The sequence below is a fragment of the Hippichthys cyanospilos genome, chromosome 20 (assembly GCF_059441005.1).
Source record: "Hippichthys cyanospilos isolate Australia breed blue-spotted pipefish chromosome 20, RoL_Hcya_1.0, whole genome shotgun sequence".
In the NCBI taxonomy this organism is placed as follows: domain Eukaryota; kingdom Metazoa; phylum Chordata; class Actinopteri; order Syngnathiformes; family Syngnathidae; genus Hippichthys; species Hippichthys cyanospilos.
The window spans coordinates 7,831,858-7,849,033 of record NC_142388.1 but is presented as its reverse complement, the minus strand read 5'-3'; the positions used below and the strand labels follow the sequence as shown (position 1 = coordinate 7,849,033).

Below are 17,176 nucleotides of genomic sequence, written 5' to 3'. Positions count from 1 at the left end.
TCGTGCGGCGTGCGTAGCAACCACTGTTGCCCGGTTACTCTGTCCCGCCTGCTTATGACGTCAACGACAGTCAACCAACGGGCTTTGATCTTTTGTCTTCGCGTCCAATAGGAATCTGCACAGGGCGTGTCCTTTCCTCAGTCTTTCTGTGTTCCGTGTGGAAAGTTTACCGGCTCGGGTGCAAAGTTTCAGCCCGTCTGCAAACTGGAGCTGCGGCGACCGTCGAATTACTCTGAATGCGGAGTCACCATTTCTCGGATGAATTGTCTTCCAGTCGAAGTGCCGCTGCCATTTCGGGACAAGAGTAAAGTCAGTGTTGTGTGGTTCTCCCGAATTGTCTCTCGGGGAGCCAGCTAGCTCGAGGTGTTAGCTCCGGAGTAGTCTTAAGTAGCTAGCTTGGGCAAGCTAGTTTTTTTTTCTTTTTCTTTCCTTTCCATATCATCGAGCGCAAAATGGCTTGTGCGCCTAATCGAGTCCGGCTTCTATGCATGCTCTCGCTGACGTTTGCCTTTTTCATCGTGGAGGTGGTGGTCAGCCGGATCACCGCATCCCTCTCGATGCTGTCGGACTCCTTTCACATGCTGTCGGACGTCATCGCTCTGATCGTGGCTCTGGTCGCGGTGCGCTTCGCGGAGAAGACCCAAGCCACCGACAAGAACACGTTCGGCTGGATCCGGGCCGAGGTGATGGGGGCGCTGGTCAACGCCGTGTTCCTCACAGCGCTGTGCTGCACCATCGTCCTGGAGGCGATCGAGCGCTTCACCGAGGCCCGCGAGATCGAGCGGCCGCAGGTGCTCGCCGGCGTGGGTTTCGCCGGGTTGGTGGTCAACCTGCTCGGGCTTTGCTTGTTCCACGGTCACGCCGGCGGGGGACACGGACACTCGCACGGGGGAAAGAAGGGCAGAAACGCGAAGTCTCACCGGACCGGCAACGGGACCCCCGGGGAGACCAACAATTTGGTGGGGAACCACAACAGCTCCGCGGATGCCTCTCAAACCGCCGGTAAGCGAGACAGACTTTAGTACTTCCCGTCTTGTTTTCCACAACGAATCTCTCAAGTAAATAATTAATCGTTTCCAAACCGTCACCTTCGCCTGCTGTTCTGCCTCTAGGTAGTTAAAGTTGGGCGGCTGGGCAAGGTCAGAGGTCAGCAACATTTCATACTCGTCCGTTTTGACTATCTCCTCCAGAATCCGCTGCAAAGTTTTTTTTTGCTACTTGTGGATGGATTCAGTCCTTTTAAACTTAATGACAAATATATAGTTGCCGGTTGCTAGTCGGGTACCACTCAAAAGTTTGTCGCAAATTAAGCGACATACAACATTATTTGTGCCACTCAAAAATTTAGAAAACTGCTTCAAATTCAAGCTTTTTCAAACACATGAACTCTTTCAGTGCCAAGTGTTAGTCGTAAAGGAAACCCCTACTGTGCGAGCCAGCATTTTCACTGATCTTTCAAGGACGATAGATTCTACCTGTATATGAAAGTGTGTTTCCACCACAATAATTCTCAATTGTATTTTGCCTATTTTGTGTGATAATGTGAGATACGTTTCCCTGGATGAGAGCAGACATTGGACAATTTGCACACCCATTTTGTTTATCTACATTGTCTAGTAGGCTTTGCCTTAGAGAGAAATTTAGAACAAGTTAGCTCTTCACTCTGTGGTTTCCAGAACATTCTGGGAATGGATCTCCGCTGTTATCAGTGGATCCATTTTGGAATCCACTCAGTCCAACAAGCGTCTGTCTACATCCACCACTTTTCAGAATCCAATCTGCCAAAGAGTTGAGTTAAAAGGTCAAACTTTCTTGAAACTGCACAACTGGGAACTGAAAGTCATTGCAGATCATGAAGCAAAATCCAAATCATGAAGCTGGATGAGAATTTACAAAGATGTGCACAGCTGCCATCTTGGTTACAAAATGAATTGAAGAACCTAATCCAAAACATAGTTGTTTTAAATAACCTGAAACAAGTAAATGACAATCTAGGGAAAAAATACAGCGTCTTTAAACTTTTGACTAGTACATGGAACATCTCAAAACATTTTATTTGAATGCTACAAGAGCACGACAATCTTAATATTCACCCATGTTTAAAAACCAGCAAAGTGCTGTAATTTAAATTTAGTTGGAGTACTTACTTTCTTAAAGTCTGTGAGAAACAAAGCAGAACCATGGGTTGCACACCCATGCGCTAGGTCATTTGTTCAGAAGTAACCCTAAAATTTTCTATAGGGCTAGTCTAAACATGGCATTTTGATTAAACTGGGGTTTGTGGAATATGACTTAAGTAGCCTAATCCACCTGTTTTTATCCATCTCATTGAGAAGCCTTTTTGCCACAGGCTGTCGCCTAAAGATGCCATTACAGTTACTCAGCTCTCTGGTAGCGACCAATCACAGCACACCTCGCAGACCCCACATGATCAAACTCGGACAACCGATTCCTCATTACTGCTTTAGAGCATATGTTCACTTTAAATATGCCCCCCTTCCCCTTTTCCCCAGTCCAAGGCGGCTTTCTCCACACGATCTTCATCGTGTGCAGTCCGCATTGCATAACGGTACAATCTTTTCCTGTTAGCCTATTCAGGAACAAGAAGTCATATGATTAGGTGCTTGTACTTGTATGTCCTTTTAGTTTCTAGGCTTGCGTGGATCCCCCGTGCTCTGGCACCGAAGAGTTAAAGCCACTCGTAAAGCCCATGCACTGTTTGGCCTTGACATATTCAATAAATGGGAACTGCTTGCACCCCTCCTCCAAGTCTCCGGTAGCAGTCACGGGATCGTACATCAATGTAATAGGGGAGTCAACGGCCAAAACCACACCATTAGCCGCTGATGAACGAGCCGCCATTGTATCGGGGTTGAGGCTGCTTGCCCTCATGCACACGTCCTAATCAATGATTGGATTTTGTCCAATATGATTTTGTAAACTTGTTTTGTAAATCCAATCAGAGGCCCTCTATATCCTTATTCTGCTCTCTAGTTTGATTCGCACAACACAATATGTGCTGCAATTATCTGACAGCTAAATTTACTAATCACTTTTTTATATTTTTATGTACATTTTCCCATTGTTCATCCACTAATCACTTTCTCAGGCCGACCCTAGGTGAGATTTTAAAAGGCACAGCCCTTAATTGGTGATTTTCATAGGCATAAAGAACAAGTAAAATTTTTAACATTGTTTTTAATTAATAGGAACATCACAATTTAAGATGTAAAATGGAAAATTTTCATATTTGACTTTCGAACATCATTTGACTGTGCCCACGGTTTTTGAAAATCAAAATCCGACACGTTAGGTGTGTACTATCATTTGTACACATTGACCGTAGTATTGAATTGAAATCTGTTACCTTTTCTACGTTAAGGGTTATTCGTCAGCTTATTATAAGTATGCACTAAATCCCCGCTTGAAAGAGATTCATTCATCTGCAAGTTTGACCTAGATTTTATTCAATGATCAACATTTTTCTCTTGCTTATCTTTCATTTTCCTTCTCAGTAGATTTACAGTACATCAAGATTCCTTAGATTCGTCACGGGCCATGGGGTGCAATTGGCTATGATCCAACAATGAGGAAAAAACTCCCAAGAATAACAAGAGAAAATGCATTTGTCATTTATTATATATTTTTTTAATAATTATATTGAATGTTTTTTTTTTAATGGGTGAGCTGGCTGGTTCATTTCAAACACTTTCAAAGCTATTTACTGAGTTAGACAAAGTTCTTCAAGAATGTCGTGAATTATCACAACACTCTTAATGTAATTGCAATGATTTAAGAGCATTATTTGTATAATTGTAATATTAAGTATAGTTACATTAGGATTTTTTCTTAATAATAGTTCAAAAATATGTATGTTTTGTTCCGGACTGACTGCTTTTTATGAAAATTTTAGATAGTCAATCGTAAAGCTTTAATTATTATCACGCATAGTGCAAATAACGTTGTACACCTTAGCATTCAAGACTGATCTAATTTTTTTAATAGAAAATAAAAATTGCTTAGCATCTTTATTTAGATTGATAGATTTTTAGCCTGTTACTGTAAAGCAGCGCTCCTCAATTATATTTTGCATTCCCCTTTTTGCTGTGGTGACTACAAATAAGATTATCTACAATAATTGTATAACTATACCTAAATCTGTATCCTTTTTAACATGAACAAAAAAAGTAATATGTATCAAATTTCAACAGCTGAACTTTTTTACAGTTTGTACAGGTTACAGGTTAGTCTAAAACTGAAAAAATAAATAACCAAGTGCATCAAAGTGACTGAAATACAAACGAAAATGATGCCAATACGTATTTTATTGCAATTACATTCCACATGTCAAAAACTAAGGCCCCGTCCCTGACCTTTTGAATGCTTTTGTCAACAGACACCCCCCCTAAAGAGAGCGCGGAGGTGCAGATCAACGGCGGCGCTCAGTACGAGGACTTGGAGCACGAGCACAATACGTCCTCGCAGCTCAACATGCGCGGCGTCTTCCTCCACGTCCTGGGCGACGCCCTGGGGTCCGTCATCGTCGTGATCAACGCCCTCATCTTCATCTTCGTGTGGCAACCCTGCAACAAAGACGAGGTCTGCGTCAACCCGTGCGTGGGAAGCCACGCCGCCGACCACTATCACGTCAACCACACGCTGCTGGATCTCCTGGACGGCCCCACCCCGGCCAGTAGCAAGCTGGCAGGCCCCTGCTGGGTGCTCTACCTGGACCCCACTCTCTGCCTCATCATGGTGTGCATCCTGCTGTACACCACTTACCCGCTGCTCAAGGAGTCGGCCCTCATCCTGCTGCAGACGGTCCCCAAGCAGATCAACATCCACCGCCTCAACGAGCGCCTGCTGAACCTCGACGGGGTCCTGGCCATTCACGAGCTGCACGTGTGGCAGCTGGCGGGCAGCCGCATCATCGCCACGGCGCACATCAAGTGCCACGACCCCACGTCCTACATGGAGGTGGCCAAGCGCATCAAGGACTTCTTCCACAACGAGGGCATCCACGCCACAACCATCCAGCCGGAGTTCGTCACCTTCAGCTCCGAGTCCCAGGACTCCCTGTGCGAGCTGTCCTGCCGGACTCAATGCGCCCCCAAGCAGTGCTGCGGCGCCAGCGACAAGGTGAACCCCGCGGGGGACAAGAGGGCGGGCCCCGACCTCAGGATCATCGGCGATAATCTCGAGCCCATCACCTTGTCTGGTGTGCAGCCGCATGTGATCGTCACATCGGAGGTGGAGTCGTCCCTGTGAGAGAAATTGGAAACTGGATTAACTGCTGTCCGCTCATATCTGAAAAAATGGCTTCGGCGTTACCACCTCAACTCTTTCGTCACAAGCCTCCTCAATCTGTCTTACTGTCAAAAAAGTGACTGATTTACGTTATTCGTTTTGAGATCAAACGAAAAGTTGCCAGATTTTTCAGAGGTTAATTTCTAGTTCAATCCAAATTGAGAAGTTGATAAACAAGCCCAGTCCACAGACTTGCCCCTATCATTAACTGGTCCAAAATGTTGGTATCTAGCATCCATAAAAATGTTAGCTTGTTTGTTGCCACAATCAGTCAGGAACAAGACCACAATCCAATCAAATGATCCATATTAGAACATTGAGGATTACATGTTGTGTAGTGATTCCCAACTTCTTTCATTAGTGGTAAAAAAAAAACAAAAAAACCACCCTTAACATACTTGAAAACCTTTCCACTGTCAGCATATTATTTGTGGACACGTTTGCTCTGGCATTGACGGGTTTTGTTTAAAATAAGCATGCTTTTAAATTAATCCTGAGAAGCAAATGACTGATCACAGACCTGACTGATTGTGACACCCAACAGGTTGAACATATTTTTAATGTGGCTCAATAATGATCATTACGATCATTTAAAAAAATGTATTTAAAGTTTTTGCAGATTTTTGTTTCTGCTGTTAAATACTAAGGGACATATTTATCGTCAGTGCAGAGAAACTAGAGACTTTTACTCTGTAAAAAATGCAATTATCAAGCTAAAAAAAAATCTTCCAGGTCACGTGAACTCCAATCAATTATATTCAATCTATAAATATGTTATAATACCAACAACCCCTGTGCTATGACCGTTTTTCAATTTTTGAGCATAAATGTAAATGGCTCCTGAGACCGAGCTTATTTGTCTCCACTGTCGAGGGTGTTTTTGGTCCTTAGCTATTGACTCGGGAGGCTCATGTAGAAGAGTGGTTAGCACGTCCGCCTCACAGTTCGGAGTCACCAGTTCGATTCCAGCTCACTCCGACCTTCCTGTGTGGAGTTTGCATGTTCTCCCTGAGCCCGCGTGGGTTCTCTCCGGGCACTCCGGCTTCATCCCACACTCCAAAACCATGCATTGCTGGTGTATTGGACACACTAAATTGTCCTTAGGTGTGATTGGGCGCGTGAATGTTTTTTGTCTCTGTGTGCCCTGCAATTTGCTGGCAACCAGTTCAGAATGTGTGTCCCTACTGCCCGATGACTGCTGGGATAGGCACCAGCAAGCCAGCGACCCTACTGAGGATAAGCAGCTACAGAAAATGGATGAATGAATCTTTTGACTCAATTGTGCTCACTGGAGGACATCCTGGCATTTCCAATGATGCTGCATGTGTTGGAGTAGGATGCAAATGTATTAGCTTTGTTGTCTTGCAACAACATGGTCACAGCAGTGGACACAAATAAATGGGCTGGGTCTCAGAGGACTTGAAAAATCTGCAATTTTTCTGTTAGATCTGAAAACATCAAATAATCAGTTACTTTCTTGCTTGCCAACTGAAAATGGAAAGCGAATGATACAAGGTTCTTCTCGCCATTGGTGGCATGTCAGGATTCGCTGTCTTTAGAATCTTTGTCCCATGGCGTTCTGTGCCAAAGCTTCTCTTCCAGACCTCGGATGTCCTCCTTCACGGCACATGTCACGCTCACTTCAGCCTGTGAACTACTATGCGTGTCTGCTCGTTCCCTGACCCCTAAAAATAGAGTATTGTATTGCTTGATTAAGTATTTAAGTTATTAGAAAGAATCTATTTCTGTCTGTAGATGCTGCTTCTATTCTCTATGGTCCACAGTCTTATGCTGGTAGTTAAATTTTGGGCCTTTTGGGGTAAGAAGCTGGATAAACAACTTTCTTTCCTTGCCTTGCGCTCACTGGCAATAGCACTGACTGTAGTCGAACTGCAACGACCACGTTCAAGATTTAATGCATCACGTTGCTAGGAAACGAGCTCCGCAATGTTGTCGGTTGGCTCCTGATGACGGCCAGTTGTACTTGGGTGGAGATTCTGCTGTCCAAACTGAGACCTTGTGTTCAGGTCAGGAGCTCCAAAGTGCATGGTGCCAGAACTGTCCTCCAAGCGTACAAACCACTGTCAGACTGACTTGTCCGTCTGTCCGCTGCTTTGGATGGCTAAGCACCCAAGTCCTTATAGTGGCCTTGAAAAAAAATTATCACACTATTTGTCACTTAACAAGGTGCAATTGAGAATTTCACTCCCAATTCTATGTATATGCAATGTAAACAAATGTGCTGGGAAACGCATTTTGATGTGTTCATTTTTATAATGTGCAGTCACTTCTACATTGTGTCTGTGGGCACATTTACGTGGCTTTATGTGGAAAAAATGTTTTTTTTTTTATTTTAGATATGTCAGCAGATGTCTTTGATATGTTGTCTACAATTGCTGTCCACTGTGTCATCATGAGACAAAAATACATCGCTGTGTGGTACAGTTTATTAACTCAAATGTGTGTTTTTCTCTTTTGTCTTTTATGGTTATGGGCATAAGAATTTTAAAATGGGAGGACATTTGTAAGATTGATTAGGGATGCAATCATATAACTCACAGGTGTCAAACTCAAGGCCCGGGGGTCAGGTCCGACTCGCCTCATTTCATGTGGCCGTGAAATGCTGATTTCAACAGATTTTACAGCCCCTGAGCTCAAAGCTAGGTAAATGTGTGACAAAGTGACACAGTCATACCGGCCCTCTGGCAGAAACTATAACTACGATGTGGCCCACGATGAAAATGAGTTTGAAACCCCTGATAGACATTTTAATCGAGTAAACAGTTCCTTAAGTGAATCGGATAAGTAATTGGTCTTCATTTTGGTTAAACAGTTGGTAAATAAGTGGATCTGATCAGAGTGTGGTCTGCAAAATAGATAATATCAATAAAAATGTGTAAAATTTGGCAACAAATTAAAAGTAATCCGTTTGTTGTGTCGCCTGATTATTACGTTCTCAATCATGGCGTCGCGCTTTTACGTCATTACGCAATTACTCAAGTGACGTGTACGTTTGTTCAAATAATGTGAGTCAGCATTAAACAAGCAAGTCCAGTAAATCATTACAGAATCAGACTTTTTTTCAGTTTTAAATCGAGGTAACGTTAGTCTCTCTTTTTCCTGGTGTGTTTCAATAATTCTGTTAAACAATAAATTTAATTCAACTAGAGTTAGCTTTAGCTCTCGTCTGCCTACTGGGCTAGCCGAAGATACATTTTTATTAACTTTTTATTTTTGCCATAACTGCTAAATATGTGTCCATTCTGTGCTTAGTACATACGCTAATCTAAATCACCGCTGATTATATGATACATGAATAACTTTTAACAATGAACACACTTTGTTGCAAATAACAATTGTACCAGATACGCGACTGTGTCTACGTCATCCGTTTTGACATCTGCACCCTCCTGATATTGAAAGTATTCTCACCAGGAAAAGAATTGAACAGCTTTACCAAGATTAATATACGTAATGTGTTTCCGTAACCAACAATTAACGAGCAATCAGAAAACTCATACCACATGCAAAGTCCACACAGGAGGATCCCAAATTAAAAACCACTAGTCCACTATGCTACCTCGGTTGTCATATGTTTCATTTAAATCACCATTGTGACAGACATTGGCGAGATAGTGGCCATTCATGGAGGATATTTAACAAAATATTTCCCTTTGTGCGCTAATAAAGTTCATTTCGGAAACTGCCATGATTACCGCTGTTACAACGAGTATCCATAGGGGTTTACAAGGGGGGGTGCAAAAGTAAAAATAGGCACAAGGGTTTACCCATGCATTCCTGTGCTGCTGTGATGCACTTGTTTCATGCCTGCGCATAGAACGCCCTTTGTGTGTGCTCTCTGTTCACACCAGGTGTTCTTTGCACCGTGCCTGCGGGCTATTGTGTATGTTGCAACATTAAAAAGCGAGTCAGCATGTAGTCTTATGTTTTCGTTTGACTTCAGAGTCAAGCGTCAGCAACAAAAAATGAGACCATTGTTTGGTGTAGTTGAAAGCCAGATGAACGGCCGCTCCCCGATTTTTTATGGCTAATACAGAGAATCCACACTTATAACGGAAGATACGCATTCAATAAATGCAAATAAATCAGATTTACCCTCGCTCACATGATTGCTTTTTTCATTGGGTTTGTGTAAGGTAATGGGTTAAAGCAATTCCGAGCAGGACTCAAATTAGATGCAAAAAATAAGAGTTACAGTATTTATTAAATCTATGTTTTTCTTTTCCAACAGATTGATGTGACACACAATGTGACAAAAGTGTTGAATTAAATCCTTGGACCAACTGAACTTTGAGCAGACTAAATGTAAGTTTTTTTTTTTTTTTTTTTTTTAATATTCTTAAATACTGTATGTCAATTTTACAACGACAAATTAGGTACACAGAACAAGATTTTCAGTGTTAATTATCTGTTTTGTACTCTCTAGTAGGTTAATTGGACTTTTAATTTACTTTCAAATGGGCCAATTTCACACCCATAGATTTTCCCTGAATATCAGATTACAAATTGTACACACAAAGTAAGATGTAAAGTATTTATTTAGTCACAACTAGTTGATTTGAGCGGCAGTTTAACTGAAGGCTTGAATTCAATTCCTCTTGAGTGAGGCAATTTGATCTGCAATTAATCAGAAAAACTCAAAAATATATTTTTTAAGTATTTAAATACTGTCTGTTAATTACACTAAATCATAGACGAACAAAATGCATTTTGTTACATTTTGTTAGGTTTTCAAATTTTCAAACATAAGGGGAAGGTTCAAGTAAATTCTTCACAGACAAAATTTTTATGACAATTACGCTGAATGACCCCACCAATGGAACCATTAACCCGGAGAGTTTGTTGGTTCCCTAGCAACTCCACAAAGTTTCACATCAATAATTAACTAATTTGTCAAGATGTGTGTCACTCTCATTTCCCCCTACCTTGCCATAAAAATGTGTGTTGGAGTGCACACACCCACACAATGTATGCAGCACTGCTTGCCATGCTTACTAAATACTACAATTTTGAGTTGCCCTTGAGCAAGGCAGCCCTTTTGTATTGTGACCAAGACTGGAGGGCTTTTTTTTCTCATCTGCAGATTATGGGAGTGTTTATTTGAAGTGTTTATTCGTCTAAGCAGCCAACGCATCAGAATAGGGGCCATATTTCAGAAAATAGGGTATTTAATGTATGGCTATATTCAGCATCGCTGCTATTTATTTATTTATGGTGTCATTGAAGTTATCGTCTAATGGCACTGATCTGAATGCTTATACGTTATATACAATAAATAAAATCAATTTAGAATGAAGCGATGATGACTTAGACTGTGGGATTGTGGATTAAAGGTGCTGAATATGACAGTTCTGTCCTCTCCCACACAGTTTTTTTTTTTTTTTTTTAATCTGACCGCATGGAAGCTTGGTGGCCAAAGAGCTTTTCAAGGGGGGGGGGGTCTAAGCTGGCTGGAATGTAGACTTCAATGTCAACCACATATGTAAATCAAACAATTGTGTGTGTATATATATATATATATATATATATATATATATATATATATATATATATATATATATATATAAGATAGATGGATGGATGGATAGATAGATAGATAGATAGATAGATAGATAGATAGATAGATAGATAGATAGATAGATAGATAGATAGATAGATAGATAGATAGATAGATAGATAGATAGATAGATAGATAGATAGATAGATAGATAGATAGATAGATAATTTTGTGCAAAAGTCAAGACCTTTGGAGTTTTGACCCCCTATGGAGGAATTTACAATTTCAAAAACCTACGCACAAGATAAGATAAGCATATGGAAAGTTGATGTGTCAGTGGTGATCTCTACAAAAATACCTTATGAACGTATGTCGCAAACTTGTCAGAGTTGTAAATGAAGAAAGTGTGGATCAGTTAATCCTTTGTTATGTTTTGATCACGGGGCAAAGTGGCTTCAATCAGCAATGATTAATTGCCCCAATCATAAAACACTTTGCTAAGGAGGACACAGCTGTCCTTACAACACTGTGAGCAGATCATCTGCATACAGTAAAGATAAAAAGGGGCTTTTATGTGCACGTGGAGGCACACAGGAGCTGTTATCAGTCAGGTGAGCGGGAGCAGAAGAAAAGACAACTGACGGATAACATTGTCAGCAATGATCACATTTACAAGTAATACACATCTGCACCCTCCTAAATATAATCGTGGTGCTTGTCAATGGATTTTTAGACAACTAGCATGTACCACCAAACCTACAATGGAGTATTTGGGAGAAGGTTAGCGTTATGAGAAAACAGATTCCAGGAGAATTATTCAATTTAGAGAACAGTCAATGTTTTAGAGAAAATATTCACAATATTCGTAAATGTTGTTGGAATATTCAGATTTATTTAAAAATAAAAATATTGTTGTTCTTCCATAAATCTAGAAGGTTCAAGAAAACATTTAGAATGAAGAAGAAAGTCATCGGACCAGAATAAGGTTGTAATATTTCAAGATGTAGTTGTTTAATTGTTTGAATAGAGTAAGATTTATCTACTCATCAAAGCAATAAGGTCACGCGTTGGGGAAAAAAAAACCAACACACAATTAATTACATTTATTTGTGTTACCATAGCACAAAAAAAAACTTTTCCTTCTAGTGAAAAATCACATTATTAAGACAAAAGACATTCACTAAGAATAAAATCAATAATAAACAGTAATCAAAAAATATATACAAGAAAAAATAGTCATGAAAAAGTAGGTCATTACTATTTTATCTTTGACAAACATGGCCCAGACGTCAAGACATAATTGAATCATTGTTTTGTATCCACTAAAAATACTATCATTCTTTTCCTATTTGTCAATAGCAGAAAAACAGTTTTGCAGCGGAGGCTATTAGATGGATCGATCTCAGGACACTGGCCTCACTTATAACAGTTTTGCAACACTCAAGTCAATTCCAATTGATCGTATGATTAACATTAGCTAACACAACAATAAGCTAACATCGTAGGAAAGGTCACTATTTGCAATTTCACCTATTTGCATTTTTTTTTCTGTCAAGAATGCCGCCGCTCATGTTCTTATTAGCGAACATAATGTGCATTATTTTCTTTCCTGAAATATACGCCGAGTAGTGTTAGTGTTATAGCACGAGGTGTTACATTTCATATCCTAACCGTTTTTTCTTTTGCCAAATGCTTGAGCTTTGTGACTATTGAGCCGTGAGTGTCGGAATGGCAGTGGGCTCAGTATAGCGCTTATAGGGCTTTTCTATTCAAGAGGGGAAACTGGACAAAGGCCAATGAAAAGTGGATGTCAGCACATCAGCGGGCTCTTTTTTTCTGCGCTCATGTGATTAGCCAGAACTTCCTTCCGTATCAACCCCGTTGTGTTCAAAAGAAATATGTCATGTCGTTATGAAACTTATGTGGAGGCGAGGATTAAGCAATAATGTCTGGCCAAGGTGGCGCTTCAGTGATCTAACTTGACAGATAAAATTTATGCTAGTTGACACACTCATTCCTTATTTCAGCTCATTTTGTGCCTTCTTTATTCTTTAATGCCAGCATATGGAGAACTGGACCTTAAACCAATTAGAGTAAAAGTTATTAGCATTTAGCCTCTAAGTATGTTCAAATGTACCTGTGAATATGTTCTGACGTACTGTATTTGCAAGTACATCTGAGCAAGTTTGCTGTGCCACAATTCCATTGTGAGCGTTATTTTTTAATCGGATGGAGGTATAAATAGAAATAGTGTGCTTGAAAACACATAACTGAGCTTGTGTTGCCTGTTTGGAAAAAAAGGTATGATTTGGAGGATTCCTATTTGTTCACTAAGGTGGGGCAATCTTAAGCTTATTTGAGCGAACTTGTACTGTTTGTTTTCATTGTAGAATGTTGACAACCTAGCCGTGGGCGCACCCTTTTCTCCGTTTGTTCCTTCAAACCTACCGGAATTGTAAAAATAAGCGTTTCCAACCGGATGACCTCGTCCTCATTATGTGAAAAAGATGAGGAAACACTGCTCTCTAGTGGAAGGTTTTTATAATTGCACTCTGGAGTCCCATGTTTACATTGTGGTAAGTTAACTACTGTCAATGTACATATACAGTACAAATGTAGTGTGGGTGAGTGGGTGTGGGTGTGCGCGCGCGCGTGCGTGTGTGTGTGTGAAAGAGCGAGAGATAGAGGGAGAGAGAAATAGTGCTGTGTTAGAAAGAGAGCATATTTTCATGGGGGGATTCAATCTATGCTCCTCAAGGGCCATGATCCTGTTGTAGATGTTCCCCTACTCCAACACAATTGATTCAAATCATCACCTCTTCAGAAGCCCGTGAGGACCTTCTGGTGAAGTAGTGTGGAGTATGAAAAGAAAACACCTGTGGCGTGCGTATTAGCGGCCGTTGTTGCCTAGTTACTTTGAACCACCCGCTTCCGCGAGCCACAACATCCAACCAACCGGCATGGACCTTCATCATGTCTCCTTGACCAATAGGAACATTGCGCGTCTTTCTTCTGTAGTTGTGCGTTTCGTGAGGAAAGTTTACCGGCTCGGCTGTGAAGTTGGACTTCCTTCCATTTCGGTGGAATTTTTGCAGCTCTTTATAAGATCGAGGACAAAATGACTTGTTCGTCTAATCAAGTTCGGCTGATATTCATGCTCACACTGACATCGGCCTTTTTCATCATGGAGTTGGTGGTCAGCCGGATCACAGCATCCCTCTCGTTGCAGTCCGACGCCTTTAACATGCTGTCGGACGTAATATCTTTGGCGGTGGGTCTGGTCGCAGTGCTTTTCGCCAAGAAGACCAACGTGAGCGACCAGAACACGTTCGGCTGGATTCGGGCCGAGGTAGTGGGGGCGCTGGTCAACGCCGTGTTCCTCATAGCGATGTGCTGCACCATCGTCTTGGAGGCGATCGAGCGCTTTACCGAGATCCGCGAGATTGAGCAGCCGCAGGTGCTCGCCGGCGTGGGCTTCGCGGGGCTCCTGGTCAACATGCTCGGGCTTTGCTTGTTCCACGGCCGCGCTGGCGGAGAAAACGAATACACGCACGGGGGAAAGAAGGGCGAAAGCGCCAAGTCTCTGCGGGCCGACAACGGGTCTGCTGTGGACTCTCAAAAAACCGGTGAGCAAAGTGCCAAGGGATGAGTACATTTCTGGACCTTAGGGCCACGTTCACTAAAAACAAATAATAATAAAAGAAAAATACTTTTAGTGTATTACCCTTCCAGGTCACTAGGTGGACTAAATACACACAAAAAAGCAGTCCTACGTTTTGGATAGATTTATTGCCTCTGAAAAAAGTCACTATAATGAAGGTGAATATAAAGTCAATGTCTATCCTAAATGCAAGGTGTTAAATCCAAAGAGGGATATGCTGTAAGTGTTATGCCAAAATCCTCACATAATTTAATCAATTTCCTTTATTTAGTGTTCTGTTTTACTGTAGTATCTTTTCTGCATAATTGTCTGCAGTAGCTTTTAAATGTTCATATAGTTTGGTAGCAGTTTAGTCAAAAATAGTGTTATTGGGAATTGTTTGTGATGTTGTTGAAAAATGTCACAAGGCTTGTTGTTTATGATGGTTACATTTCATGATGTCACAAGCCTGTACTGTAAATTTGGACTATAAGGCGCTATGAGTTTGTAAACACTGCAAAAAAAAGTACCACCACATTTAACATTTTGTCACACTATCTCAGTCGCAGTTGAAAAATGAGCCTGTAAAGACATGACTCTCCTGTTTATGTTTGCATGCTAAATCGTTACATTTCTTGCAGTCTGCTCAATAAAATAGTATATATTTTATATTACAAATTTAGCAAAAATCGTCTTGTTTGCGTAGACTAAATCTCATGAGATATCTTGCCCTTGTTTACACTCAATTTTAATTGCGATCATCGCTTTCTTTTGCAGACGTCAGACCTAAAGAGAGCATGGAGTTGCAGGTCAATGATGGCACCAAGGACGGCAGGCATGAGGACAATACGTCCTCGCATCTCAACATGCGCGGCGTCTACCTCATCGTGCTGTGCGACACTCTGGGCTCTGTTGTTGTTATGATCAACGCTCTTGTCTTCATCTTCGTGTGGCAGGCCTGCAACAAAGACGTCATCTGCATCAAACCGTGCATCAAAAGCCACGGCAACGACCCATATCAGGGCAATCACACGCTGCTAGATCTCCCGGGGGGCCCCACTACCATAGCGGAGGGCCCCTGTTGGGTGCTCTACCTCGATCCCACACTCTGTATCATCTTAGTGTGCATTCTGCTGTGCATCACGTACCCGCTGCTCAAGGAGTCGGCCCTCATCCTGCTGCAGGCGATCCCCAGGCAGATCAACATCCACCGCCTCAACGAGCGCCTGCTGAACCTCGACGGGGTCCTGGCCATCCACGAGCTGCACGTGTGGCAGCTGGCGGGCAGCCGCATCATCGCCACGGTGCACATCAAGTGCCACGACCCCACGTCCTACATGGAGATGGCCAAGCGCATCAAGGACTTCTTCCACAACGAGGGGATCCACTCCACCACCATCCAGCTGGAGTTTGTCACTCTCAGGTCCAAATCACAGGATTCCCTGTGTGAGCTCACCTGCCGGACTCAGTGCAGCCCCAAGCTGAGCGGCGGCGACAAGCAGAATCCCGTCAGGAAGGCGGGCGGTGACTTTAGCGCCGTTGGCGAGAGCCTAGAGTCGGTCACCGTGTCTCTGGTGGAGTTGCAGGCGATCGTCACGTCAGAGGTGGAGTCATAGCTGTGAAAAAGGAGAATGGAAAAATGGCTCCAGGGTTGCCACCGAGCGAGCAATTGTCCAACCTCAAGTCTCTTATCGCAAGACCCCTCAATCCTCGTTCGCTGGCCTTGGAACCTTGTCCCATATGGTATTCCCATGCCATAACTTGAGGACCTAGTCCCAAAATGCTGTTGAGAAATAAGAAACGTATAGTGTGTGTCCAACAAGATTTTGTCCATGACCTTGTTACATGTGATACACACTTGGGGTCAGCGACTCTTATAATATAAGTGTGTCCAGAAGTAAGGCCATTGTGGCTGGGGGAGGGAATCACTTTAAAGGATTAGAGTTGGTCACCTCGGGTTGCAAGGGAGCAGCTTACCTTACCATCTGTTACAGCCAAGCTGTCTGGTTTGGGATCGGCAACTCACTTTTCAGACGATTCCGTTAGCATGGAATTAGCGTTTTTCTATTCTCAAGGCAATAGCCTCACGGCAACCCTGCGTCATTTTTATTATCTTTACCAACGTGTATTGAGAATGATACTACTAACAAGCAATAGAAAGATAAACCACAGTATAGCCAAAATGTTACAAAAGGTTTTTGCTATACTCCATCCGTCCATATATAGTTCCAACTATAGACTGGTGAAGTGAGCCAATACCAGCCACTAATACTTACCGCAAATAGTCTGACATTGAATAATAATTCCAACTTTGCCAGTAAGCAATGTTCCATTGCGGGAATTTGATACATCGTTCAACTTTATCTGTAATTCAAATTTTAGCTTTCAAAAGTACAAGGGTATTGCTACTTTTACTCAAGGATACTCATTGATACTGACTAAAAAGGTAGTATCAAACATACTTAGTGGATTTAAAGTGTAACGAGTGGATTGGGTTTGATCTGATTGGACGTGACAGTTTGACAGAGGATGGTGTAATACGTTTCAATGAGTCTGAACTGCAAATGTGGCATTACATGACATTTGTATACGTTTTTATTGATATACGTACAATCTTTTTATTAATATGGGTTAAATTCATTTTTATCACCCTACTTAACTGTGCTCATGCACAGCGATTTTGAAATTAGTCTATTTTTCCCGAATTGCGT

At 42.0% G+C, this 17,176-nt stretch overlaps 2 protein-coding genes and 1 long non-coding RNA gene across 4 annotated transcripts; 2 read left to right on the top strand and 1 right to left on the bottom strand.

Moving 5' to 3' along the window:
• The first annotated feature begins 70 nt into the window (after positions 1 to 70).
• Positions 71 to 7,766, top strand: slc30a1a (solute carrier family 30 member 1a). Its single transcript, XM_088402849.1, has 2 exons — positions 71 to 1,002; positions 4,397 to 7,766. The coding sequence occupies exons 1-2, from the start codon at positions 453 to 455 to the stop codon at positions 5,266 to 5,268; spliced, it is 1,422 nt and encodes a 473-aa protein (XP_088258975.1). The 5' UTR covers positions 71 to 452; the 3' UTR covers positions 5,269 to 7,766.
• Positions 7,767 to 13,876: 6,110 nt separating this feature from the next.
• Positions 13,877 to 16,907, top strand: LOC148407186 (proton-coupled zinc antiporter SLC30A1-like). The gene is made up of 2 exons (XM_088402850.1): positions 13,877 to 14,451; positions 15,243 to 16,907. Exons 1-2 carry the CDS (start codon positions 13,944 to 13,946, stop codon positions 16,079 to 16,081), a joined length of 1,347 nt encoding a protein of 448 aa, XP_088258976.1. The 5' UTR covers positions 13,877 to 13,943; the 3' UTR covers positions 16,082 to 16,907.
• On the bottom strand, positions 14,596 to 16,355 carry LOC148407187 (uncharacterized). Of its 2 annotated transcripts, XR_015863762.1 has the most exons (3): positions 16,144 to 16,355; positions 15,614 to 16,081; positions 14,596 to 15,423 (listed from the first exon to the last, which is right to left on the bottom strand). It is a non-coding gene; the product is annotated as an uncharacterized LOC148407187 (long non-coding RNA). The 2 variants fall into 2 exon arrangements; XR_015863761.1 differs by having other exon boundaries at positions 15,614 to 16,355.
• Positions 16,908 to 17,176: the final 269 nt, after the last annotated feature.

What these genes read in the sequence shown, in the direction of transcription:
- slc30a1a (XM_088402849.1), top strand. Translation starts at nt 453, where the DNA reads ATGGCTTGTGCGCCTAATCGAGTCCGGCTTCTATGCATGCTCTCGCTG. An exon ending in GGATGCCTCTCAAACCGCCG is followed by an intron (nt 1,003 to 4,396) that starts GTAAGCGAGACA and finishes TTTTGTCAACAG; the next exon opens with ACACCCCCCCTAAAGAGAGC.
- LOC148407186 (XM_088402850.1), top strand. Translation starts at nt 13,944, where the DNA reads ATGACTTGTTCGTCTAATCAAGTTCGGCTGATATTCATGCTCACACTG. An exon ending in TGTGGACTCTCAAAAAACCG is followed by an intron (nt 14,452 to 15,242) that starts GTGAGCAAAGTG and finishes TTTCTTTTGCAG; the next exon opens with ACGTCAGACCTAAAGAGAGC.